Below are 27,956 nucleotides of genomic sequence, written 5' to 3' on the forward strand. Positions count from 1 at the left end.
ATGTCACACTAAACATGCGGTGTACGCGTAACTCCACGAAATATAGTGTGGCCTAGGCCCAACCTAAGGTCCGACATTGTGGACACGTGCTATATTACGTTGGACTACATAGAATGACTAGCTAAATAGCCACAATTTCTTAACTTGATCAAGCAATAAAAAAATATTAATATAGAATAACTTTTAACCCTAATAACTTTTCGGAGTTATGGGGGCTTTGATCAGTTAAATATCACTTGTTTTAATGGTGAAGGAAAACCTCGTGAAGAAACTTACATGTCTGAGAGTTCTCCATAATGTTCTCAACGGTAAAGTCTGAAAATCCGCACTTGGCCAGCATAGTAGACGATGGACAAACCCTTTTTATTCTCAGAGGAGACTCGTGCTCCATAATGAGACGACGCGCGATGGGTTTATGATGATGATGATGAAATCACACTTCACACTAATAATATTATAAAGGAGAAAGTTTGTATGTGTGTGTGTGTGTGTATGTTTGTTACTCCTTCACGCAAAAACTACTGGACGGATTGGGCTGAAATTTAGAATGGAGATAGATTATAGCCTAGGTTAGCACATAGGCTACTTTTTGTCCCGGAAAATCAAAGAGTTCCCACGGGAATTTTAAAAACCTACATCCACGCGAATGAAGTCGCGGGTATCAGCTAGTCCGAAATAATTTTTTGTCCATATCTGTAACCGAAACCGATTTATTACACTCATATAACAACCCTACTTTAAACATAAAAATTTCACTGTCAATAAATCTAGTCTCACTCATTTCTTTGTTTCATTTTGCACGTAGATTTCACATCTCCCCAACCACAAAACTATTACGCTGCAAAAAAAAACCGTCCCCTCGGCAATTGGCAATGTCTACTTAGAGGGGGATGCCTCAATGCATTAGTTTATTAGGTGCAAGGGAAAGATCCGTCAAAGTCAATGTATGGGGAGCGTTAGGTCCCATTTTACCGCTATTTGCAGTTGTCCCCACTGGTTGGTACAAGTGAAAATTGAGTAGCGGTCGGCGTTCCTATAGGTATATTCAGTTATCACATTATTTTGTTAAAGATATATTTCAGTAAAATTAAATGCATTTTTGCGTACCTACTGTTAGATCTAGATATTTTTTAAAAGATATATACCCACCTACAAAAATTTTCAGTTCAAAAACAATAAGATTTTATTAACTATGCATTCTTTTTGAACGACCTCCATGACACAATGGTAAGCGTTGTGGACTCATTAGTGGAAGGTCCTGGGTTCTATTCCCGGCAGGTATTTGGAATTTTATAATTTCTAAATCTCTGGTCTGGTCTGGCCTGGTCTTCGGCTTCGGCCGTGGCTAGTTACCGCCCTACCGGCAAAGCCGTGCCGCCACGCGATTGAGCATTCCGGTACGACGCCGGGTAGCCTTCCAGGTTAGCCCGTTTGCATCTTGGACTGCATCATCACTTACCAACAGGTGAGATTACAGTCAAGGGTTAATTTGTATCGAATAAAAAAAAATGTAGGATTAATAACTTATGACGTCCATCGATCGTCAGTCGACACACAAACAGTATCAGGGTCCTATAACTTTTACTTAGAAATTCGATATCCACTATCAGATTCCTCGCTATATTTTTTTCTCTTGTACCACAATGTGAGATGCACTTTCTTAGGGCTACGTAGCATGTCCCCTGAGCACGGTGCCGCAGCTCGGTGCGGTTTGTACGGTGATTTGTTTCCATTCCCCGTAACGATTAAGATATTGTCCTGCGGTAGTCGATAATCTGACGGAGTAGAGGGACATCAGCCCTTATTACGGAACCTGTGATTGATGCATTGCGATTATAAGATCTACTTGATAGGTACCTATTATCTCTTTGCAATCATTGCAATTGTTGCTATTTTTTGAGTTTAAGGTACATTTACTAAAAGTCAGTGTTCCATCACTTCAGCATGGCATTTAGTTTATTGGTAGAGTCAAAAATTTAAATATCCTGAATTAATCTACGCGAGCCGCTCTTGACAGGAAAAAAGCATTTATCACACTATTTAAAAAAATTATGACAAATTTTCTTGAATTTTTTTAAGTCAATAGTGCAATAGTTGTCACCCATTATACAAGCTGGCGTGGATAGTGTTAGCCATATTAAGCAATCCTGTAAGCCAATAGCGATAATTGCGACAATCGCATCAATTGTATCAAAGATTCGTAATAAAGGGACAGGGTGCAAATGAAATGAGTGATTACTATTCATTCCTTAAAGACAAGGGGGACTAACTTGTTTTAAGTTGTTGGATTGAATCAAAAAGTTTAAAGTTACACCGTGAAACGAAATGAAGACATTTTAAAGATAAAATTTGTAAGCTACTATGGAGAACTGTTTTGTTCAGGATCTCTTGTTAATTGTATTGGAAGTTTGTTGACACTTTAGTACAATACTATCTCACTTGATACTGAATGATGATGCAGTCTGAAATAAACACCATAATACACCTACATACATACATTACATAGAATGCTAAAATCATAACTCACCCTTTTGGCTTTGACGTAGTCGGGTAAAGACATGCTCTAAAGTCTATACAAAAAGTCTCTACCCTCCAACTCTTTCAGAGCAATTGCACCGATTGTAGGGTGCCTATTATGAAAATGTACCGCAAACGTTTCTTTATGATAGCCAATAAATCCGAGTCGCTCCCAAATTGCATCTGCCATCAATCTAAACGCGTTACGTAGTTACGCACCCTCTCTTGTCTTTCGAAATGTGGCCCCAGTAAAAGCGGAAATAGCTCGCATTCTTTAGCGAATCTGAATTATCAAGAAAAAAATTTTTCTTAAGAGCTTTACATTCATCAAAGACAGCTTATTAAGGCTTATCTAAAATACTCATAAATATAACAATCACTCATTCGCCAATTACTCTTCCTAAAAAATCTTATGCCTGAAAACGATGGTTAGGAAAAGCTTTATGGAAATTATAAATATCTGTCAGTCATCTGTTAACTTTTCACTGATTTTGTCACTTGGTTCAGATAAAATTATGAATCAAACAAAATCAATAAAAGATCATTCCAGACATGGACATAGGCTACATTTATCCCCAAAAATGGTAGAGTTCGCAAGTGATTTTTAAAAACTAAAAACACGCGGATGAAGTCAGAACTTTGTCTACTTGGTTAAAACGCTATCATTAGGGTCATATCTCGGAAATTCCTCCCCATGCTAAAAACTCCCGATGTTTACGTAGTTATTTCTCTTCGTTAGACAACGATTTGTCATGAATACTTTAGCGATATTGTTTTTAGATTGAGTACAGTCTATGAATCCGCTGTTACAAGGGAGAGGGTGTTAAAGCAATCGGTAAAAAGATTCACCGCGTTTGAGGCTTGAATAACCGTAACTAATGTTTTTCAGTGAGTAACGTGGATGCCATAGAGATTATGTCGTACATGGAAAATTGGGGAAATCTTGCCTATTAGACATAGCCTAGTTGCTTAACTTATCATAAAAAACAAGTTTAAAATTTTTGGCCACATAATATAATACGTGACAGTTCGCGATGGCAATCGGGGTATAAGGTGGGGGGACGCCCCGCACATCCGCACGACATTCGTGCTATCCCGTACCCGATTAGCGAGAGGGCTATGGGGATGTGCGGGGCGTTCCCACCCCGGTCGCCATGTCAACCTGTCGCGAACTATACATACTCCATGTTCAGTCTATAGGTACCTATCGCTTGTATACCCCACAAAGAATACTAACAACCTCATAGAAATATTTATACCTAGACATGCTATAGCTATTGTCAAACGTTTGTTTATCTGAGACAGTTCCTGAAGTAGCTGTGCAGTGACAGAGTGGTGAAAACCGTTACCCATGTTGCACATGTAGCTACATGGAAGGAAAAAACTCAGAAACCATTTCAGTTAATCATAGTTCTCAATAGTTCTCGTTCGAGGTTTATAGAAAGAAGTGTAAATGTACGTAATAATGAAAAGAAAATAAAGAGAAAGCTGCCGAAATAAACTTTTAAGATCAAAACCAAGTTACTGGTTTGCAGAACCAGAAAAATGAATGTAAAATCTCCACGGACCGTAATGTCATCTATTGAAACAAAACTGCTCCCGAGCTTACCTTTAAAATGCCAAGTTGAAGGAAAACGATGACATTTATCTTCTACGTTTCTAAGCCGCCTTGTTTAGGCTACAGCCACATCTGCGCGTCATGAACGCAGGATGAGGAGCGCGATGCGAAAGCGTTCACGATGCGAATCTATACGTGCATGCATACCTACGTGAATACATGCGGATCGCGAACCTTTGTCTGTTGGTATTCTACAGGACATTGCAGAGAGTGTGCTAAAGAACTATTCAAACCAAATCCCCCTTCGTCATTTTACTATTGAACCTTGAGGCATCGCCAAAGTCTGCACCCCTACATGGTTGAAATACCACGGACTCGTACAAAGCAATTTACTTCCTCGTTTCTAATTTGCACTGCTAGAATTGCTGCCCCTCCGGCTTCCGTTTTTCTCCGTAAGCTCCAAAAGCTTCAAAAGAAGAGTGAATAGGCACCTTCTAGGCAGGCTTGCTCCACCATAAGCTGCATCATTTCCTACTGTTTGGTGTGATTGCATTCAAATGCAAACCTACATTGTTTAAAAAAACATATTTATTAGTCCATTGATGCTGATTAGATCACTAGACGCTTGCGTCCCACTCTGCAGACTTGTAGTCACGTACAATACGCGACAGGTCGAGATGGCAATCGGGGTGTGAGATGGAAGGATGCCCCGCATAACCGCACGTCACCAACGCTATCCCGCACTGGGTTAGTGGGAGGGCTGTCCCCATTTCATTGCCATCTCGACATGTCGCGTACTATAGATGTTCACTGTGCACGGCGCCATTATCGTGGGAGATGACCATTGAATTATTACGTACTAAGGCGATCGCCACATGGCTGGCGTTCCCACTTCGAAGTTGCTTTGATCGCGCAGGTTTGGATGATGCTTTAGGCCGCAATAAAAGTGGGCTTGTATTCACAGGCACGTGTCACAAATAAACGCGCAATAAAACTGAAGTGCATTAGTATCGCCCGCGTACGTTTAACACTCTCTTGTGTGTATTAGCGGAAGTTTACATTTTGTTATTTTATCTTTTCAATCAATTGACAATGTGGTTAATTCTGTTCAACTTCCCATAGAATTCCTCATGAAAACTTGAGTTGTTTGAAAATTATAACAGAGTACAGTAAACAAAATCAATCACAAAAACGTCCGAATAAAACAACTAGTGGCTAAATAAAAAATTAAAAAACTATTACCATACATCAAGAGGGGTATTTTGGAATGCAATCGAAAGTACCAGAGGATTTACGCGGTGCCCCGTGACGTATGGGCCCTATTAGCGCCATCCATCTCCTATTGAATTATTTAGTGTTGCTGCACTTAGGTGCACTGGGGTCACATTGTAGTGATCGCGGCTTGGGAGCCATTTTTAACCCCCGACCCAAAAAGAGGGGTGTTATAAGTTTGACGTGTGTATCTGTGTATCTGTGTGTCTGTGTATCTGTGTATCTGTCTGTGGCATCGTAGCGCCTAAACGAATGAACCGATTTTAATTTAGTTTTTTTTGTTTGAAAGGTGGCTTGATCGAGAGTGTTCTTAGCTATAATCTAAAAAAATTGGTTCAGCCGTTTAAGAGTTATCAGCTCTTTTCTAGTTTTCTTGTAGAAAAGAAGGTTAGATAACCGTTAGGTTCATAATATTATTATGTCAATAGAAAAATGTCAAGCTGTCAAGATGGACGTTGCCTAAATACATAATTATTTATTTGAAAATGATGTTTTGGAAAACTCAAATACTTTGGATCGTCGGGGGTGTTATAAATTTTTAATTTACACTTGTTACAACGTGTTAATATTGATTTGGATTTAGCGAGATTAATCGTTGCCATTCTATAATTTTAGGGGGCATTTAAAAAAACTGTGACGTAAAGGTCTTTCAGTCTTTTTCATTGATAGTAGTTAAAAACAGTACTGATAGGTAAGGTTCTACTATCGTACCGCAATGTCCTCGGACACGTACGAAGCGATTTGCTTCCTTGTTTCTAATCCGAACCGGTAGAATATGGGACACACTTTCAGCATCAGTTTTCCCCTCTACTTATAATATGGGTACCATCAAGTCAAAAGCCAGCAAGTCTGATTGCAGTCAAGCGCTAGTCTATAAATTAAAAAATAAACCGTAGTCACACTAATATTATAAAGGGTAAAAATTGTGTGTGTGTGTATGTTTGTTACTCTTTCACGAAAAAACTACTGAACGGATTGGGCTGAAATTAAGAATGGAGATAGATTATCCTCTGGATTAGCACATAGGCTACTTTTTATCCCGGAAAATTAAAGTGTTCCCACGAGATTTTTAAAAAACCTACATCCACGCTAACGAAGTCGCGGGCATCAGCTAGTAAAAAATAAATTGAGTGTAATAAGTTAGTAGTACTAAGCAGTTACTTGGCAGAATGTACCAGGCTGCCAGGTATGTAATAATAAGGTTGAAAGAGTCGGAGTATTACAAAAATGTGCACACTGAAATTCCGAGACGCGCGGAATTCAATAAAGGATTGCGCCTTAGGATAAGTCAAGGAAATACCTTAAAAGGACTTCCTTTATCTTGTAAGAGTTTGAATGTTAATATTGTTTTCCAGTTTCGCCATTCTTTTGTGATTAAATTGTTGTACTTTTCATGTTTTCTTTTATTTCACTGAGCGATAGGTATATATGGATATGGATCCGAGAAATAGTCGATAGCTTTAAGCCTCATAAGAAAGCTCAGAGTAATTCAGCAGTTGATGGAGAGAGTTACTTAAGCTTGGAGTTTTTCTACGTGATCAAATCAGAAGGAGATCCGTAGGAAAACCAGAGTAACAGATATAACTCAACGGGCTGCGAAAGCTGTGTCAATCAAGAGCATGGCATATAGTTCAAAAAGCAGATACTTGGATGTTGCTAAGTAACTTATCGACAGATTACAGATAGATTGATTGTTATTATTCGTTTCGGCTTTCTAGTACCTACGTGGCATCATACCAAACTTTCTATCGCTATAACTTGGTGGCATGACTTTGCCAGCGAGGTAGTACCTGTAGCTATTGTAAAAAAATACCAGATTATACTTACCAGGGGCCATTTAGAAATCATACAAATTGGAATCGAATCCTGACCTTCCACTCATAATATTACAAAGCTCACCTCTGCGCTATTGAGTTAGTCATTCTTTTGTAATTAAATTTTTTGTACTGTTATGTTTACAAAATACGAGGTTACTGGATAAATTAAATTTATTGTTTGTTCTTTTAAACGAAAATATTGGATGTATAAATACAATTGGATTGCAGCTCTTGTATAAAGTAAACGTTGCAGTAGGTACTTCATTTTGTTGAAGAGAAAATCCCGTAATGTTCTCGCAATCCGAATAGCTTTAATTTTTAATGGTTGATGCCGATTGTCGTATCGAAAATTAAACAATTCATATTGAAAATACGCAATACATTATTTACACGATGGACTTAAAGAGGATTGCAATGTTTTCAGGGCTCATTACACTAATATTATAAAGGCGAAAGTTTGTGTGTGTATGTGTGTGTGTGTGTGTGTGTGTGTGTGTGTGTGTGTGTGTGTGTTTGTGTGTGTATGTTTGTTACTCCTTCACGCAAAAACTACTGGACGGATTAGGCAGAAATTTAGAATTCAGATAGATTATACCCTGAATTAGCACATAGGCTACTTTTTATCCCGAAAAATCAAAGAGTACCCACGGGATTTTTAAGAAACCTACATCCACGCGAACGAAGTCGCGGGCATAAGCTAGTATTTTATGTATGCAAGTTTCTTTATTCCACCTAACTTTTAAATGCCTGAACAGATTAATTAGTATTATAGAAGAATGACATAGACTACTTTTATCCCGGAAAATCAGAGCGTTCCCACGGGATTAGTATATAGAAAAAGTATAGGCCTATGAGGTAAGATTCTATGAAGTGAAAGCATTGTCTCTTCACTTCAAAGATTCTTCAACAGAGCAACATCAAAAGAGCACAGTTGCACATTAATAATGTAACTTATGTAAGTACACATAAGGTTTCTAATTCTCTACATACGTTTGTACTATATTAACCGCTAAGCCCAAGACAAGATGAAATCGGTAGCTAATTCATAATCGATCCCTCGCGATCTGTTTTTGTCATGTCAATTAGGGGGGGTTCCGAAGATAATGCCTTTTTAATTGAATTCCATCTATTACACAATAATAATACAAGATTGGAATTGGGTGATTTATTTTGGAGAAATCACGGATTTGGGCTTAATATAATATAATATATATACATGACGAGAAATTGTATATCAACTCTGATGGTATGCTTTATGATAGTTTCATATCACAGTTGTTTACGCCCATTTGTCTTATCTACTGCACCTATAACTTACTCGGTACTAACTTAAGCATAAGTTACAGTAACGACACATCAACACCTATCTGAATCAACTTATCACCCAGGATATGAAGATATGAAGATGTCTTCAACTACAGTCATAGTAACACTTCAACAACTATTTCCATCTAGGATCCATCACGCACAGTCGACTAGCCGCCCAGCGATTCAGTCGACGGCGACCGTTAGAATCTGTAATTTATATGTAAGGGGTTTTGACGACCTTCCTGGCACAGTGGTAAGCTAGTGGCGCTGTGGTCATTAGTGGAAGGTCCCGCATTCGGTTACTATGCACTATACTATACTAGGAATTTTATTATTTCTAAACTGTCTGGTCTAGTGGGAAGCTTTGGCCGTGGCTAGTTAGCACCCAATCGGCAAAGCCGTGCCACCAAGCAATTTAGCATTCCGGTACGATACCGTGTAGAAACCAAATGTTCAATAAAAAATACTGCCATACCTCTTCCAGGTTAGCCCGCTTCGATCTTAGACTGCATCATCATTTGCCACCAGGTGAGATTGCAAGGGTTAACTTGTAACAGTTTAAAAATAAATTAAGTCTCGTCGTGAGCATGCGCATGTAGTCGCCGCGACTCCTTTCGCGTACAAACGACGACTTCCATATAAAATACAGATTCTAACGGACGCCGCCAACTGAGTCGCCGGGCGACTAGTCGACCGTGCGTAATGGCTCTAATGTTATCTCCCAGAACATGTAGATGTCTTAAACTATAGACATGGTAATAACTCCTGAACAATTCAAATAAAACAAGCAGTCGGCATATCATCACGTCTCCCCAGCAATAAACCATTAAATGTGGCATGACCGTGCATTAATGAGGCGGTAATCTCCAGATATTAAACCGTGGAGGGTGCTCAACCGCGCCCCGCCTCGAGGACTCGCTAACCCTTCACAGTTAAAGTTGACATGCAAACAAGGTGCAATATTAAAGCCCTTGGCTTCACGTGGCCTTGTTATCTTTGCTTTACTAACTACTTCATGCCTATACTTCAGTTTTAGCGATCCGTAGTAAAACAAAGAACCTTAAGGTTACTGCCGGATGGTCTTACATACTAGGTATACACTAAAACTATACATTTTTACGGAAATCTGACAAACCACACCACAGGCACAGCCTATATACATTTTGTTTCTAGAGCGTGTCTACAATATTTATTGATAAAAACCAAATTACGTTTGTATGGAATGCGCTGGGGAGCGCCTTCATACTTATTCGTATCATCATCATCATGATCAACCCATCATGAACCCACTACTGAGTACAATATCCTATCAGACCACGCCACGCTGACCAAGTGCGGTTGGTAGGCTGCACACACCTTTGAGAACATTATGGAAACTCTCTGGCTTTCAGGTTTTCTCACCATGTTTTCCTTCACCGTTAAAGCAAGTGACATTCAATTGATTAAATCGCACATACTTAACTCCGAATAGTCAGAAGTGCGTGCCTCCTGCCCCGAACTCTCGACTTTCTTAGCCATTAGACTGTCATGACTTTTTCATACTCGTATATCCATCCATTACCAATCCGACAAGCATCGATAAATAATTTTTGGTTGAGTTTCATACATGCCGTACGTTCCAAAGTTTAGCATACAAAATTGAATTCCAGTCAACGTTCCTCGCGTAAACTATCTACAAGACGGGGCTGAAAGGGTTCGAGGATCGAGTTCCGTATGTCGATGGTAATGAGTGGCGGTCCTTCGTGTTTTAGAAATATGCTCATGCTATCGTTTTATCGATAAAATTTAAAAACGGTTTACATATATTTTATCGATATAGAAGCTTACTTCAACATCCTGTTGTACCTACTCTATCTAGGTGCTGTTTTGACCTAAAACTTAATTCTTCACGCTCTGTTGTCTCAAACTCATGTCCTTTGTAAAGATCCTTGTCTTGGTAACTTCCATGACCTATAATCACATTAGTATCACTTGAAACTTTGTCATTTTATTTAAAGAATATTCAGAAAAATATTAATAGACCATATTAAGTAGGAGATGAAGATAGTGGGATGATGATCGAAGTTTGAACTATGTTTATGCATTATTAGAACTCATTCGCAGCCATCGGGTTGTCAGATCGCAGACATATCCTCGGGCGGTGAGATAACGAACTTGCACACGCCTTCAGTGTCGTGTTTTATACATCTAACTTAGTCTTCGATTTCTCCTAGGTTCCAGTTTTAACAGAGTAGGTATCTTTTTTTAACCCCCGACCCAAAAAAAGGGGTGTCATAAGTTTGACGTGTGTATCTGTGTATCTGTGTATCTGTCTGTGGCATCGTAGCTCCTAAACTATTGAACCGATTTTAATTTAGTTTTTTTGTTTGAAAGGTGGCTTGATCGAGAGTGTTCTTAGCTATAATTCAAGAAAAACGGTTCAGCCGTTTAAATGTTATCAGCTCTTTTCTAGTTACTGTAACCTTCACTTGTCGGGGGTGTTATAAATTTTTAATTTACACTTGTTAAATTAATAAACTACCGCTTGGCTGCAATCAAGACTGTTAGCAGGTGATGATGCAGCGTAAGATGGATGGAGCGCGCTTGCCTAGAAGACGCCTATTCACTCTTAAGTTAAAGTTACCCATATTTAAGTTACTCATATTAAGATTGGTAATATTTAGTTCCTTGGGTTTCAAGATAGGTGATTTTAAATAAAAACTTAATACGATAAAAGTTAGAATAGAACATGCAACTCAGTTTGACTGCAGCTGAGGGCTATAATATTATTCTATGTAGAATATGATATGAATAACGTTTACAAAACTTGAAGAGCTTCAACGCGGTGATCGGATTGTTAAATCGCAGACGTATCCGCGGGCGATGAGATAATGAACTTGCATACACTTCGTATTGAGCGTTGCTACCAAACCTTTTAACTCTAGAACTTAGCATATCTTCATACTGCATCTGTCTATATCTGATAGACTGGTGATACTGCTTATTGAGACCTCAGAGTTCACGACAGTTAGCAAACTTGTAATAAAACTTCAGGACTTCACCTACACTGCCAGGCGTCAAATGTTACCTACCTACCATTAATATACCTAGAAGTATACGCATACCTACACATAACATAAATGTTACCCCTTTTTTTTATATTATATAGACTAGCGCTTGGCTGCAATCAGACCTGCTAGCAAGTGATGATGCAGCCTAAGATGGAGCGCGCTTGCCTCGAAGTTGCCTATTCACTCTTGACTTGAAGGTACCCATATTATAGGTGGAAGGGAAAACTGATGCCGGAAGGGCGTTCCATATCCTAGCGGTTCGAATCAGGAAAGAGGAAGCAAATCGTTTCGTACGTGTTCGAGGAATTTCGATTACGTACGGATGCAGATTACATAGGTAGACTATGAAATAACCATGAAATGACTATAGTGCGCGACAGGTTGAGATGGCAACCGGAGTGGGAACAAACACCCCGCACACCCGCACCGCCCCCGCGTTAACCCAGTGCGGCTGAGGTATGCGGAGCGTCCCCTCGCCTCATACCCTGATTGGCATCTCAATTCTCAACCCGTCGCGTACTAAGTTATCTTTGATTTCACATCACCCCTAGCCTAATATTTGATAGATGTCGATTCAAGAACAAAACCAAGAGTTATCTCACTCTAGTTCACTTTGCTTACGTTGCCTGGAACATCATCTGTGTTGAACAATTGCTAAACAAGGCTTCATTAGCTAGGTATAACATTACCTTTAGAATTCTGTTTTATACACGTTACTCGATTGTGAATTAACCTGACTATTTATATCTGTTTCATGCTTGAAAGCTGTTGTATAATAGTTTGTCACATATCAAAGCAAGGCGTAGTTAAATGTGTTCATACGTCGTCGTCGCCCGCAGTAACATCTGTGTTCAACAACCACTACGGATGGAGGCTTCCGCAGTTACGTTGTAACGTTACCCTTAACGATTCACTGTTGTGATTTAGTGTATCATATACGCGTTACTTGACTGTGATTTAACCTGACTATTAATATTTGCTTCATGTGTCAAAGCTTTTCCTGTACAAATAGTCTGTTACACATCAAAACAAGGCGTAGTTAAATGTGTTCATACGTCGTCGTCGCCCGCAGTAACATCTGTGTTCAACAACCACTACGGATGGTGGCTTCCGTAGTTACGTTGTAACGTTACCCTTAACGATTCGCCGTTGTGATTTAGTGTATCATCTACGCGTTACTTGACTATGATTTAACCTGACTATTAATATTTGCTTCATGTGTGAAAGCTTTTCCTGTACAAATAGTCTGTTACACATCAAAACAAGGCATAGTTAAATGTGTTCATACGTCGTCGTCGCCCACAGTAACATCTGTGTTCAACAACCACTACGAATGAAGGTTTCCGTAGTTACGTTGTAACGTTACCCTTAACGATTCACTGTTGTGATTTGGTGTATCATATACGCGTTACTTGACTGTGATTTAGCCTGACTATTAATGTTTGCTTCATGTGTGAAAGCTTTTCCTGTACAAATAGTCTGTTACACATCAAAACAAGGCGTAGTTAAATGTGTTCATACGTCGTCGTCGCCCGCAGTAGCATCTGTGTCTAACAACCACTACGGATGAAGGCTTCCGTAGTTACGCTGTAACGTTAGCCTTAACGATTCACTATTGTGATTTACGTGTGTTGTATGTACGTTACTTCACTATGTTAACGGTGAAATAAGCGAAGATAACCTAGTGATTAGGACGGTAGCCTTTTAGTCTGGGATTCCGGGGTTTAATACCAAACACGCACCTCTAATTTTCGGATTTTCACTTCTTTTAATGGTGAAGGAAAACATCGTGTGGAAACTTGCATACCTACCTGAGAGTAATTTATAATGTTTCCAAAAGTGTGTGAAGTCTGCCAATTCACACTTGACCAGTGTGGTAAACAATGGTCAAACCCTTCTTGTTCTGAAAGGAGGAGGTTGATCTGGTTTCTAGTTTAATGGTTGATGATCATGATGGTGATAACTTGACTATGAATGTGTATGACATCTCATCTCAAATTGTATATTACGAGGAATTACACTAATTGCAATATATTAAACTAAAGACTAATAAAGAACTCCATTTCTTATATCATCATGAAATTCACACCGGAAATCAGGCAAAAAGGTTGCTTACAACCCTCACAACCCTAGCACGCTCCGTAGAACATTGAAGTGTCATCTTTGTACATTATAGACACAAATAAACCTTGACTCCGAGGGTGAGGGTACATCTCCTGCAGAGAGGACTCGTGTCGGAATTTTTAATTCAATTATGATAGCGATCTTGTTTAATGACCGTCCTCTTGCAGGACGTTTTATGCTACCCCCGCTCGCTTCGTAGCCCCTAAATGTTTATGTGACATGGTTGCCAATTCCTCTTCATAGCTACTTTTTTCAGTATTCGCTACAAAGCTAAATGAGGCCACGAACTTTTAGTAATTAGTAGCACTGATATTTTTATAAACAACCAAGTTTTCCGTAGAATAACTAGTGTACTAATTTCGAAGCTGAAGTGGCAATTGACACACCCTCTACTAGGAGGATAGACGACATTGTCCTGGCTGACTGATTGACTGACTGATCTATCAATGCAATAGATTAGTTAGCCAATCAGTCAGCCAGGACAAGTCTTTAGATTATTAGGTTGATACTAAAACTGAATCCCTTTAATAGATAGGCACCTCAAATGAGCAAACATTCGAATTTTTCAATGCAATAATTAAATAAAAAGACCGTCGTATTTCAAATGTAGGTAACCCGTAACAGAAACTCGAATTTGTGCAAATTGGAAACGGAAAAAACGAAATCCCAATAAACGAAATTAAATTCGGGAGTCAAACTTGCTTTTTACGGTGGATTGGTGAAAAAATTTCATGGCGATAAATTTGTCAGCCGGGGCCGAAAAGTTTCATGTTAATTCAATCAAAAGACCGGCCTGGCTTATGTTTGATGAAGGAAAATCTCTGCCTCTTTCTTTAAATAATTTCACAAGATCCATGTTTTAGAAACACTGTTCCTATTTAGAGTTAAATAACGGGTTAAGAACACGAGGTTTTTAATCGAAACAGAAGGCCTTTTTGAGATATGAAATCTTGATAAAAGTTTCATGTTAATTCAATCTAAAGACCAGCCTAGCTTATATTTGATGAAGGAAAATCTCTGCCCCACTTTTTTTTAAATAATTTCACAAGATCCATGTTTTTATTGCTCCTATTTAGGGTTAAGTAACTCGAAGCTTTTAATGAAAAGGGAAGGCTTTTTAGGAGCATTTCATAACAAAAGGATATTTTGTAATTTTAAAAGATCGCTGCTTTTCATACAAGCATTCTTTGTCATAATTTATATGCCTCATATTTTATCGTAAGAATTGTGTGCGTAGTATACCTACCTACTTGTAAGTAGCCAATGCATCATCAACTCTAGTTTTCATATTATGGAATGAATTTTAAAGCAAAACATGTATTCTGAGACAAAACTTTTATACTTAGGCGCGTTGGGTGATTTTTTATGGTTAAAAACGCTGAGTTTGAAGCTAATATAAAAAAAACTAAACTCTACTCGACTTCATCTGTTTGCGCTGGCCTTTAGAATATGACGAACACATTTGAAAAAGTTCGTGCATAGTAAATTATAATACGAAAGTGCGTCTATCTGTCTGTTTGTTAGCTTTTCCCGGCATATGCATTTAATAGATTTTGACGAAATTTAGTAGTACAGAGACAGCTTGCAATCCGAAAAAGGACATAGACTATATTTTACCCCGGAAAATCAAAAAGTTTTCACATATTATAAACAAAGGAAAGTTTCAAAAATGAAAAAACTCCGATCGTTGCTTATCGTAATCGTAACTGTAACATACTTGTCCTAAAAAATCAATAACAATACAAAAAAAAACATCATCACAAACAATTTTTTTTAATATAACGCAAAATACTTTATGCAGATGACTATGCACCAACTTTACTATAGGTACACTGGCATAGACCAAAATATTTTACCCTGAAGCCGGGGACAAAAAAGGCATTGTTGAATTCCGCCATTTCTGACGGTTAATTTGCACATTAACGGTTAAAAAAAGTTTTGTCCGAATAAATGAGTGTTGTGAACAAAGGCCTCTTTCCTGTGTTTCGAGAGATGAATGTGCCTGTAGTAATGACATTCTTTTAAAGGGGCGTTTTATGTCCCATTTAACTTTTGCTGTTTTTCCGTCTACGACGCTGACCTAAATATAAATAAATAAGGGAAAAATCCGAACATTCGTTGTTTGTTTACAAATGTAAATGAAGATATCGCCTTTCATACTCGTCATCAGAATCTCACAACAACTGAAGAAACTTTTTAGTGTTCAAACTGTAGAACTAGGTACTACTTCAGTTTTAACGTGAAGTCTAAATAAATAAATTCTGCAACCCTACCTAGAAAATTAGTTTTGGAAAAAATACGCATATCACTTTTAAAACAAATTTTCATTCTTTATTCTACTAGATCGACAGTCGTTAGACAAAATATGACTAGGTCACCTAGCTATAGTTGCCAGGCGCTTTATTATTTTCAACAACTGTCATACCTTTGTATCTGTATACCTATCTATTATTTCTTCTTCTGGCTCCATTAGACGATTGGTTTGAACTTAGAAATCATGCCTTTCTTTTAGCTTTTGAGCACATCCACACTTGTATATGCATCTCTCACACGTTTAGGGTAAGCCCACACTACAAATTTTCACCGCACGATCTTATTCGTTATAATATTGAATGTGCTCCATTCGTGCATCCACGAAAAAAATACGCGCGAACGACTTCATACAATCCCCGTGTTATAGAATTCTGCGGAAAAAATCGCGTGGTGAAATTTCGCAGTGCAGACTAACCTACTCTTCATGTTAATTGGGATATAACATTATCTTCCAGTTTAAAGTTAAAATTAGTCTTTATGAATTTTACTCTCAGAATCCAACGGAAGCTGGGAAGTTCTGCTAGTTTAACCCATAAAGAGGTAACGCTTCGGTACGAGACCTATCACCTAATGCAGACGAAATTACCTGTCTGCTACGATATTTTTCCTGGTAAAGTGACATAGCGTTCATAGGACGCTTCAATTTTGACGTGTAATGAATAGAGGATGAGAAGCGAAATATTACGAAAGCAGTCTCGTGTTTGATACGAGAAAAGTTAAAATGACTAAAATAAAACAACTGATACCAAATATCTTTCCAAAGGTTGCCTGGTGGAGATCGCTCTGAGCAATAAGGCCGCCTTTGCATACATTTGTTTTTAGTTTTTAATTTCTTTGTATGGTTTTGTCTTGGTCATTTCATGTTTCGTGTGCAACAAAGTTTTCTGTCTATCTTTTTGCTTAGAAAATAATAAATACCAAAGCTCTTACTATTCGGAGTTATGTGCGTTTAAAGCAGTTAATTGTATCTCTTACTTTATAATGACATCGTGAAATCTTTAGAAAACATCGTGAGTAAACCTGTTCTCAAAGATGTGTGAAGTCTGTCAATCCGCACTAAGCCAACAACGTGGTAGACTATAACCAAATACTTCTTATTATAAGAGGAGACTCGTACTCAGTAGTGACACAGCGATGGGTTGATGACGATGATAATGATGAAGTAAGAAATTTGTACAAATTCATGAGGCTGACATAATCTTGGTCAAAGGCCCCAAATAGAAAAAAAATAAGTCGTCAAAAATATTTTACTATTTTATAAAAATATTTTACTATTTTTACTAAAACACTAAGTAAAAGATGACACCTGTTGTGTTTGGCGATCTTTTTAACCCCCGACCCAAAAAGAGGGGTGTTATAAGTTTGACGTGTGTATCTGTGTGTCTGTGTATCTGTGTATCTGTGTATCTGTGTATCTGTCTGTGGCATCGTAGCGCCTAAACGAATGAACCGATTTTAATTTACTTTTTTTTGTTTGGAAGGTGGCTTGATCGAGAGTGTTCTTAGCTATAATCCAAAAAAATTGGTTCAGCCGTTTAAAAGTTATCAGCTATTTTCTAGTTTTCTTGTAGAAAAGAAGGTTAGATAATCCTTAGGTTCATAATATTCAAGTTGTTTATATACTATCTCTATGTATTCAAGTGTCAATTGACAAATGTCAAGCTGTCAAGATGGACGTTGCCCTAGATATACATAATTATTTATTTGAAAATGATTGGTCGGGGGTGTTGAAAATTTTTAATTTACACTTGTTAAGATAACAAAACGACGACAACTATTTCTGGCTGGAAAAGATCTGAATTAAGTACTCTTAAGTCACCTAAAAAAGTTCTACTTCAAAAGATTTCAAGACAAAGTATCCCTCATAACTATTTCATAACATGGGAGGTCTAGGCACACCTAACCCAGATAAGTAGCTTAGTGCCATCACTTACATGACGTGGAGGCTAATGCAGCCGAGATTGCCTGTCTGCGGGATATTTTACTGGCTCTAATGACACTAACTTGGAGAGGAGCGCTTTTCGTGAAACCTCCATTTTGAAGTTCAATGAATATAGGATGACAAAGTGAAATTTTAAATTTTAAACACGACGTTTGCACAAACATGCGACTTTACCTAAGTTTTCTCTACTATGACATCGTTTTAAATCATAAAACTGAACCTTTGGAATCGAATTCATAGAGTTATATTTCCTTTTCTGTCAAATCTATCCGAGAAAAGAGTTGGAAATTAGTGAGACTTCATCTGTATTTCACTTTTTGATGTTCCTTTATTTAAGAATTAACCGAAAGAATAGCAAGAGGTTGAAATGAAAATTTCCAACCCACAGTTTAGCCAAATAAACATTGAAAATATCATTTCAATTTCATTTAATTCAATCCAAATGCAACTATATAGTATTGTTGAGTTGACATACGTTACCGAAGACGATGGTAAGATCTATTCTATGAGTTTGCTTCAATTTAGCGTACCTAATCTGATACTAGAGAAATCTTTCATCTTTTGATATCTATCATTTAAGTTTGTTCAAGATAACAAAAGATCCGTATGAGATTGGAAGGAAAATTTCCGACTCACTTCTCAACAAAATAAGCGATGAAAATATTATTTCAATTTCATTTACTTCAATTTCAGTTGCAGCCATCGAGTGTTGTTGAGTTGATTTCGCAAATAAATAAAATGCAACAGATTATATATTTCCTCTTTATTCGCGCTGCAGTTTCTGCTCGAACGCTTTCAGCTCTCGATTGCAGGCGAGTATGAAATCACTGCCAATATAGTGAAAGATACTGCAAATGGAATGGAGAGCGTGTCCATCGTTTCATATAACTGCCGAGTATGGGTTTCTGTTGCAGGACTTGGGGCATATCGAGCGTAAAGTTACTGATTATTGCTTTATCTCTTATATAATAATTAGTTATGTTAATAATATCCTGATTTCGATACCTGGCATGTCTCTAACTTTTAGGAGCTAGGTCCGTTTTAATAAATTAAATACCACTTGCTATGGCGCCACGGTGAAGGGAAACATCGTGAAGAAACCAGAATTTTCTGTCATATTCTCAAAGGTGAGAATTCATCGTCATCAGGGACTACATTTCAACAAATAAGAATTAATTTTATTAAAAGATGGAATAATTACATTTTAGTGTCAATATAATTTAATTTTGAATGATTTTTATACCTATAGGTAGTTTAAAGTTGAAAAAATTATGTAACTTTTTTATGTGTTTGTGGCAAACAAATAAAAGGACTTTTTTGTATCTTTATGGCAAACAAATAAAAGGATTTACAGAAAAAATATCAACTAAAAACATGTCAGAACAATTAGTGTATTTATTATAATCACATACTCATCTTTTTAAAAAATATAACATACAACTGATTTTTTTTTTTATATAACAAAAGAATAGAATATTAGGAATTGATTTGGTACTATTATCTATCGCAATGAACAAAACACAGAAGACAAAACTTTACTCGAGAAGTTTCTGTTTGCTTTTGTCATGTTCAGTGCTTTGTTAACTTCTGAACATGTTCAAAGCGAAACTCGGTGTACGCGAAACTTTACGCCATTGGCTCGGACTAGTTTCCGGTGGAATCGTCAGAATCGTTCGAACACGGTAACTGTTACAATAACTGCGTACTATTTATATAGTACCTGGCTAATATTCAATTTCAATGTACCTGCCATACTAATTTCTGTCTACCTACCAGCCAATCCACGACGTTCACTTAAAATAACAAGTACAATTTGACTAGACTAGACTCGTGCGAATGAGGCCTAAAACTCTTTGTCGTGGCTTGCGTGCGGTTTTTGTATCGACAAAAGCGATTCAACGTTGGGCTTGGGCTGTAGTTCTAGAATCTAGAGTCTAGACAGTAATTAATTAACAGGGCTCTCTCCGTCACTCGTTTCATACAATAGTAGTTCCAATTTCATTTGAATATTAAGCAACCAAAGTCCATGAAATTTTGCAGACATATTCTAGAAACTAATATCTGTGTCTGTGGTGTTTTAGATTTTTCTAAAAATATGTAGTTTTAAAATTACAGGGGCTGAAAGATTTGTATGAAAATTTTTAAGACCGCGTAACTTTGAAACCGAATATTTTAACAGAAATCTGGAAAACCACAGACATAGATATTAGTTTCTAGAATATGTCTGCAAAATTTCATGAACTTTGGTTGCTTAATATTCAAATGAAATTGGAACTACTACGATTGTATGAAACGAGTGACGGAGAGAGCCCTCTTAAAGACGATTCGAGTAACTAGTATTATTTTATGACTAACTATCATCGATCTATAAAGTAATGGTCGTACTGTTTTATTCGAGTTTAGATTAAAATATTTGTAGTAGTCGGCAACTATTTAGGGTCGATTGATTTATCGGCACCGAGAACGCCTGTAGCGAAGTGATGTATGGGCCTTTTGAGATTAGCACAGAGTAACTACGTGCAAGAGCAAGCAAAAAAGTTTGCTTGAAAAATAAAAATCAACTCACAACTTTACACTAACTTACGCCCGCGATTTCCCTCTCATGGAGTGGCGCGTATGTGGCGCTACACAAATTTCAAACCCCTATTTTTACCGCTTTTGGGGTTGAATTTTCAAAAATCCTTTGTTAGCGAATGTCTACGTCATAATAATTATTTGCGTGTCATATTTCAGCCCGGTGCGTTCAGTAGTTTAAGGTGTGCGTTGATAGATTACCCAGTCAGTCACCTTATCTTTTTCTATATTATTTAAACTAGCTGATCCGCCCGGTATTGCTCCGGTGGAATTTGATACATTATGTACATAATTACCTACCTATCTCCGTCTTAAATAATGTACCTTACAAATAATGAAAGATTTTACAAATAGGTGCAGTGGTTCCGGAGATTACCCACCACATACACACAAATGCACATATTCTTTATAATATTAGTATACGCATATATCATAAACGCATGTATGACTGACAGACAAACATTATGTTTTTATAATAAGGTTACATCAAAAACGTTAATTTATTTAATTTAGATGCATTGACAAATGAAAAAATAACTAGATTCTATCTTTTATGAACTTCAAGGTTACATTAAGACTAAATATACTAAGTAATCAAGAATTTTAAAATGTAAGAATATAAAATAAACAGCGAAAAATAAAACCACTTGTATGAATTAGGTATTTGACCAAGAAAAATCTCGTTCGCTCGTTGTAAATGTTGCTCAGAACTCCAGCATTGCTCTGTGGAAACGTGCACAGTTCCAAAGGTGCGATTTGTAAAAGCCAAAGCTACACAAATTCGATGCACCCGGAAGCGCCGTACGGACAGACATGAATTTTGACTAATACACCCTGTATATTATGTTATATATTATATTATGTTATGTATATATGTATGCATTTTATGTTAAAAGCTTTGTGGGAAATTGGATTTTAATGGTCTTACACTTGTATGAAGTGAAGCGAAGGATTATGAAAGAATACGAAATAAGGAAAAGTTGGTGCTATGGTTATGAAATTGTAAAATAAGTTATCTCAGCTAATTCATATCGCTTTCTATACTAATATTATAAAAGCAAAAGTGTGTCTGTCTGTCTGCTAATTTTCCACGGCCCATTATTTTAACCGATTTGGCCGAAATATGGTACAGAGATAGCTTGCATAGGCTACTTTTTATCCCGGAAAATCAGAGTTCCCGCGGGATTTTTAAAAACCCACGCGGATGTTATTGTGGGACAGATCTAGTATTGTAATATAATATTTGTTAATCTCATCAAAGGTTCTATTATTTTATGACAGACAAGCTGATGCCCGTGACTTCGTTCGCGTGGATATAGGGTTTTTTTTAAATTCTGTAGAAACTCTTTCACTTTCCGAGCTCAAAAATAGCCTTTGTATTAATCCAGGGTATCTCAATATTAAATTTCAGTCAAATCCGTCCAGTAGTTTTTGCGTAAAAGAGTAACAAACATACACACATACACACAAACTTTGGCCTTTATAATATTAAGTGTGAAGTGTGATAGTGTGATAAATACATAGTTTGTCATGTATTGCGAGAGATGTACGTAAAGCGTAATGGTTTGCGGTCTTATCAGACGTGGTTGATGACTCGACGTGAACTGATTGATGTGTGGAATGATGCATGATTTTATAACAGGTTTGATGATGGATTAGGAGTGATGCACTAGCACCTGCATGATGCTTTTAGCTATTTGGATTCTGGAAAAGGGTCCGTTATACATACTTATATCATTTATCATGATTATGTCATACTAGCTTATGCCCGCGACTTTGTCCACGTGAACGACACAAAATTCAAACCTCTATTTTACTCCTTTAGGGGTTGAATTTTCAAAAATCCTTTCTTAGCGGATGTCTACGTCATAATAGCCGCATGCCAAATTTCAGCTCGATATGTTCAGTAGTTTGAGCTGTGCGTTGATAGATCAGTCAGTCAGTCAGCTTTTTCTTTTATATATTTAGATTGTATAGTGTAGTTACTGTAGATGTCGTGTGGATAATTTGGTTACTACACAATCTCTTTAAAGAAACGATGAAACCTCTCAAATGGAATTTCCCAAAGTGCTTTAGGATGTAACAATAAACGTGGCGGTAAAATAAAATATGCACCCAAAAGATGTATGGCACCTCCGCCCGGCTCGGCGGGATTTCAGCAATGTTTCAGCTTTTGCACGAATATTTCCGTACAAGTGAAGTTTGGAAGTTGCCGGGATGGAAAATGTGTTAGCGTCAACAATTCCGAAGAAGAAATCTGCGAATCTGTGGATAAAATCTTTAGGGTAACATTTTATTTATGGACTGAGTTTGCATACCAATGCCATGATATAGCTGACCCGCCGTGGCATCGGGTAAATATTTCGAAAATCCTCTCTTAGTGGGCAGTTCGCAGTATAGACAGAACCTACGTGTAAAATATTAAGTTTCGGAACCCGTGTGGTTTGAGCTATAAATTGAAATGTCAGTCTGTTTGTCTTTTTACAGAATATTAATACAGAAGATATGATTGTATAGAGCACAAGCATGTATCAGGTTTAGTTTTTCAACCACACTAAGGAAACCTCTACCATTACGTTATTAATGGAAGGGATCACAACCCTTATAATTTTTCATTGATGGGTTTAAAGGGTTGATACAGTTTGCTAATCACTCTGAATATATTGAAATACTATGTAGAAGAAAGTAATTATAACTCAAAATTTAAAAAACCCTCGACACAAAAATCTCTATGAGAAAACTAGAAAAGAGCTGATAATTTTCAAACGGCTGAACCGATTTTCTTCAATTATAGCTTAGAACACCCTCGATCAAGGCACCTTTCAAACAAAAAAAAACTAAATTAAAATCGGTTCATTAGTTTAGGAGCTACGGTGCCACAGAGCACAGACAGATACATAGATACACACGTCAAACTTATAGCACCTCTCTTTTTGGGTCGAGGGTTAAAAATGCTTAATCGAGTTAGTTACTAACTTAGAAATGGCAAAGCAATAACTGACGATTTGACAATTGGAGTCGTCAAGGATCTGGAATATTGGAGCGAAAAAACTTTTAATTAAGCGTTGTGCAACGTAGAAACGTTCGGATCAATTTATAAAGTTTAACGAGTGTTTACAACAACCGTCTATGAGTGGAAAAACCCGGTCAAGTGCGAGTCGTACTCGCACACAGAGTTCCGTACCTTGGTATATAGCTTCTCTAATTTTCAAAGATTCCGCTAAAAGCCGGGCTGGTTGGGTCGGTCAGTTAAAGTAAAGAAATCACCGAAATTTGTTGTCCCTACTTACTTACCTATTTCTATCCCGAAGTAACATTTGACCCTAATATTGATAACTAATGCATTGCGACAGTCATATAAGTCAATAGAGGGATAAAGGAAATCTTTTCCACGCAACTTCAGCTTGATGGCACGGCTCTTCAGATAAAAACTTATGGCCCCCATCCGAAGTAGGTACATCAAACATGGGATCGTGATCCTGTCCTTTATAAATTAATACCACTCCATAAAGCAATCGTTTTATTATATTTACCGATCAGTTTCTTTTGAAATGAATTTAGTCTAGCATCGAGTTTGTAGGTTGTTTGTAGCAATAGCAATGAGCAATAGTATGATGGTGCGAGATTTGGTAATAACAAAAATAAAACCTGACAGTCACTGGCCAGAAGAGTCCAAAAGAGATCCGAATCTAAAGTTGAAAAGACTATGATTTTTAAACTGTAGATGTGTATTATTTTTATTTTGGAGCTTATGAATCTGTGAGTCTTTATCCTAACTTTTTTTGTAGTTTCATAAAATTACTAGAACCCTTCTCATCTAAGACAAAAATTACAATCAAAATAAAGTAAGGTCGGGAAAGGAGTATTCACCGAGTACCGAATAAGATTAGGTAATATTGAAAGGAAAATGTGCTATTTTGCAAACAAAACTCTCAACGTATGCTACATTGGTCGTTCAGGCTACGTCCAAGATTTCAAGCAATAAAGGGTGATTCCAAATATTCCAAGGAAATAAATTGTCTCAAAAAACCGAAATTGTCAAACGTCGATTTAAATTCAGAGTAGCATTGCTAGCCAAGAGCCTGTAGGAAATTTTGAAGAGATATTTGATAACAAATAATATAATTCAAATTATGGTCATTCATCAGAAAACTAGAAATGCCAGCAATTTTTGAATTTTAGAGCAAAAAAAGCTGCTCGAAATACCTGCTTTTGCGAGGACTAGTTTAAGCAGGGTGGCATTTTGCTATGTTTAATGTTTTATCCAGATAAGTATTTTAAACTTTTTCAAGTTGGTGAAGAGATCTGTCATAGCTTATGCTGTGTAACAGACTCTAACTAACTCTTGTCAACCTTCCTCAATGTTGAGGGTCATGATGGTATGTTACGTCTCATCTTCTCCCTCTCACGCTATTTTGGTCTTTCGTTGCATTTCGCAGATGTCAGGTCAGCTATGTAGACTATTACAGTTGATCGAGATTGAGATTTCCTAGTGCTGATTGAATCCAATGGCTACGTTCTCTTGACCTATTTCCTTCCACTCTGCCCGTTACCAACTTCTTCTCAGTTGCCAGGATTTCTGCGAGAAATGTGTCTAAAATATTCCAAAGTTTGTCATAGGCATGTAGTCAATATTTCTAATTTCTTTAGGATGGAGGTGTTGATCCTAAAAACAGTTCAAGTAATTTCAAACGTTTTTTTCCGAGACCCACTTTTGCGGTCTCCAGAGTGAAGTATTTTCAACAAATTCGGTAAATTTCCTACAGTCTCTTAAGCCAAGTGAGCTTTAGCGCCTAAAATCCAGAAGTTATCCGTGCCGCCCGTCATCTGTTCTTTATAGCCCGGGATTTAATTTCGCGTGACATTATTCACGTCGCCGGTAAGTTTTTGCGTTCCGGGATATCGCGGGAAAGAGTTTATGATAGATGTCTGATCCATTTTTCATTACGTCCTGCGGAAATTCTGCTTTTAGTTTCCGCACGAATGGATTCGGATGTGTTTGAACTTTTTGTTAGATATTTGCTGAAACAATGCAACATTGTTTATTTTTACACATGGATGAACACACTCATAAATTCGATATACATTGTGTTTCCAGGAGAGGAAATTCACTTTTGTAGAGCATAAACACCTTAGTTTTTAAAATCGTACAGAAACTGGAAAGGCAGTTTTTTTCTTCATCTCATCTGATAGACGTCCACTGCTGGACATTGGTCTCTTGATTTTTGCCACTTATGCCCACTTTTTGTCCAACGTATCACCTAATCCTACCTTATCTCTCAGCATATCTCGTACCCGCGTGGCCTGATGTCGACTCCTGTGCAGCTCCAGCTGTAGCTCCAAGCACCGTTCCTGCCAATTCACAGACCCAAGGTCTGCTGCAACTAGCTCGTACTCCAAGGGATCCAGGCGGGAGGAGTGTGCGAATGGTCTGGAAAATTCATCATTATTACAGTCTGCTGTAGGTTTTTAGGGTTCCGTACTTCAAAACGGAACCCTTATAGGATCACTTTTTTGTCCGGACAAACGTATATACTTACATACGTTTGTCCGTCTATCGTGTCTGTCAAGAAACCCTATAGAGTACTTCCCGTTGACCTACAATCATGAAATTCGGCAGGTAGGTAGGTCTTAGGAAATCGCAAAACATCACAAAAAAAAATGTGTTCATGAATATACAATTAATATTTTCAATTTTCAAAGTAAGATAACTATTATACCAATTGGGGTATCGTATGAAAGGGCTTTACATGTACATTTTAAAACAGATTTTATTTATTCGGATATTTATCAGGCAATTCAGAACACATCAATAATAATCACAAATCGAGAACCGAACATAGGATATTAGTCTTAAGATGCGGTTCGCTTTGATATCCAGATATGGTATGTTTTCTATACAAAGTAAGAGTTTGCGAAATTATCACGATATCAATTATCTACAGCATGTTGCAATTACGGTTTCAACATATAATATAACTATCTCTAATCATAGCTTGCAATGCAATTTGTGGCGAGGAATCATGATTTTAATTATTGTTGAGATAAAATAGTTACATTTCCAGTAATAATTAAATTTGCTGATTGCATTTTGCTAGTGAATATGAAGCAATTACCTAATAAAATAAATTTAGGTACCTAAAAATAATACGAGATAGGAAGATTTTTTACTAGCACTTTTGAAAAATGTGATTTAGTATTAAAAAAAAGTTTTAGTATTAAAAAAATGAACTAAAAAGTAATTTTTTTTGGTTGTCAGTAAAAGTAGTTTAAGATATAATATCTATAATCTATATACTATAACAATAATTCTATAGGCAAACCTTTGAAGATAGGACTGATACATTTATCTACTTGAATCGAAACCCATCATGAATTTAAAAGTTCGGTAGAGAAGTATCTCTATCTATAGTATTATCCTTGAAACTAGAAAGCTAAAATATTGCACAGAGGTTCCATTTATAATGTAGATAAGGAATAAGGCTGGATGTTGGAAATTCCCACGGGAGTAAGGCCGCAGACGTTTGCGCAGTTAAAATATAAAAGTTAAGAATGTACCTGGGCGGTGGCGGCGGTGGATCCCTCGACCGCCTTGGCATCAAGCGAGGACTGTTTGGAGTGCTCGAAGACTGCCCCGCGCCACTGTGATCCGTGAACCTCGACAACGGGTCGAAGATCTGCGACAACCGCCTCGACCTCTCCTCCGACATCGTAACACAACACTGCACCACACTCAACACTATCACATCACTAGCCAACGTCACTGCCCAATCGCACAGCAGAATCACAGACTATTTCAAACGATCCGAACTATTTAAACTAAGGAAGCGGTTATCGCGAGTTGAAAGATGGCGACCGACGCGACGCGGGATTTGCCGCGCAATCCTTCCCGCCATCTTCATTCCGTCTGATCTTTTTCACGCCGTATTTAGATCTGAAAAAGAAATATGAAGTTAGTGGGTGGCGAGGTGAGAGATTAGGTAAGGTGAGTCAATTAGTCGTGGTTTGGGAGCGCTTGGACGGGCGACAAAATAAAATATCAACGCTGGCGCATTGACAAATGCTGTCATCACATATGAAATATATTTCCGGTCTTGGTGACATTTAAATAATAACGTCGATTTTGTTTTATTTGGGGTTCGTCGGTTTCGTTTTAGAGGAGTGTTGCGTCATGGATTTTACTGTCTTAGAAGTTCTTCGTTGTAACTTTATACCTACCTGGGGATCTCGCAATTAATACCAATCAAAAAGGGTCTGGAAACCCCCGCATCATCTAAGTAAACCCTCACCATTATAGGATCAAAAGAAAAGGTCACCACACACCCTGAGGAGGCTACTTTATTCCAGTCAGAAAGATGCTGCCGTAAGTTTTGACAAGAAACTATAAAGTGGAGGCGATCACAATAGATCGGAGACGGTCGAAGCGATACAGGGTATCCAAGAACCTGCATATCCCCAAGGAATAAGACGAGGAATTCTTT

General features: G+C 37.5%; 1 protein-coding gene across 8 annotated transcripts in view; it reads right to left on the bottom strand.

Annotated features, from left to right (window-relative positions):
* The window catches only part of LOC123873151 (uncharacterized protein CG43867), a 386,310-nt gene that overhangs the window by 261,892 nt on the left and 96,462 nt on the right, over positions 1 to 27,956 (bottom strand). For all 8 annotated transcript variants that reach the window (XM_045917862.1, XM_045917867.1, XM_045917864.1 and 5 more), the window contains exons 2-3: positions 27,034 to 27,409; positions 25,747 to 25,906 (exon numbers count right to left, since the gene is read on the bottom strand). In XM_045917862.1, coding sequence (XP_045773818.1) covers positions 25,747 to 25,906; positions 27,034 to 27,185 — 312 coding nt within the window. In that variant the 5' untranslated portion in view covers positions 27,186 to 27,409. The remainder of the gene's footprint in view (positions 1 to 25,746; positions 25,907 to 27,033; positions 27,410 to 27,956) is intronic.

This window comes from Maniola jurtina, chromosome 16 (assembly GCF_905333055.1).
Source record: "Maniola jurtina chromosome 16, ilManJurt1.1, whole genome shotgun sequence".
In the NCBI taxonomy this organism is placed as follows: Eukaryota; Metazoa; Arthropoda; class Insecta; order Lepidoptera; family Nymphalidae; genus Maniola; species Maniola jurtina.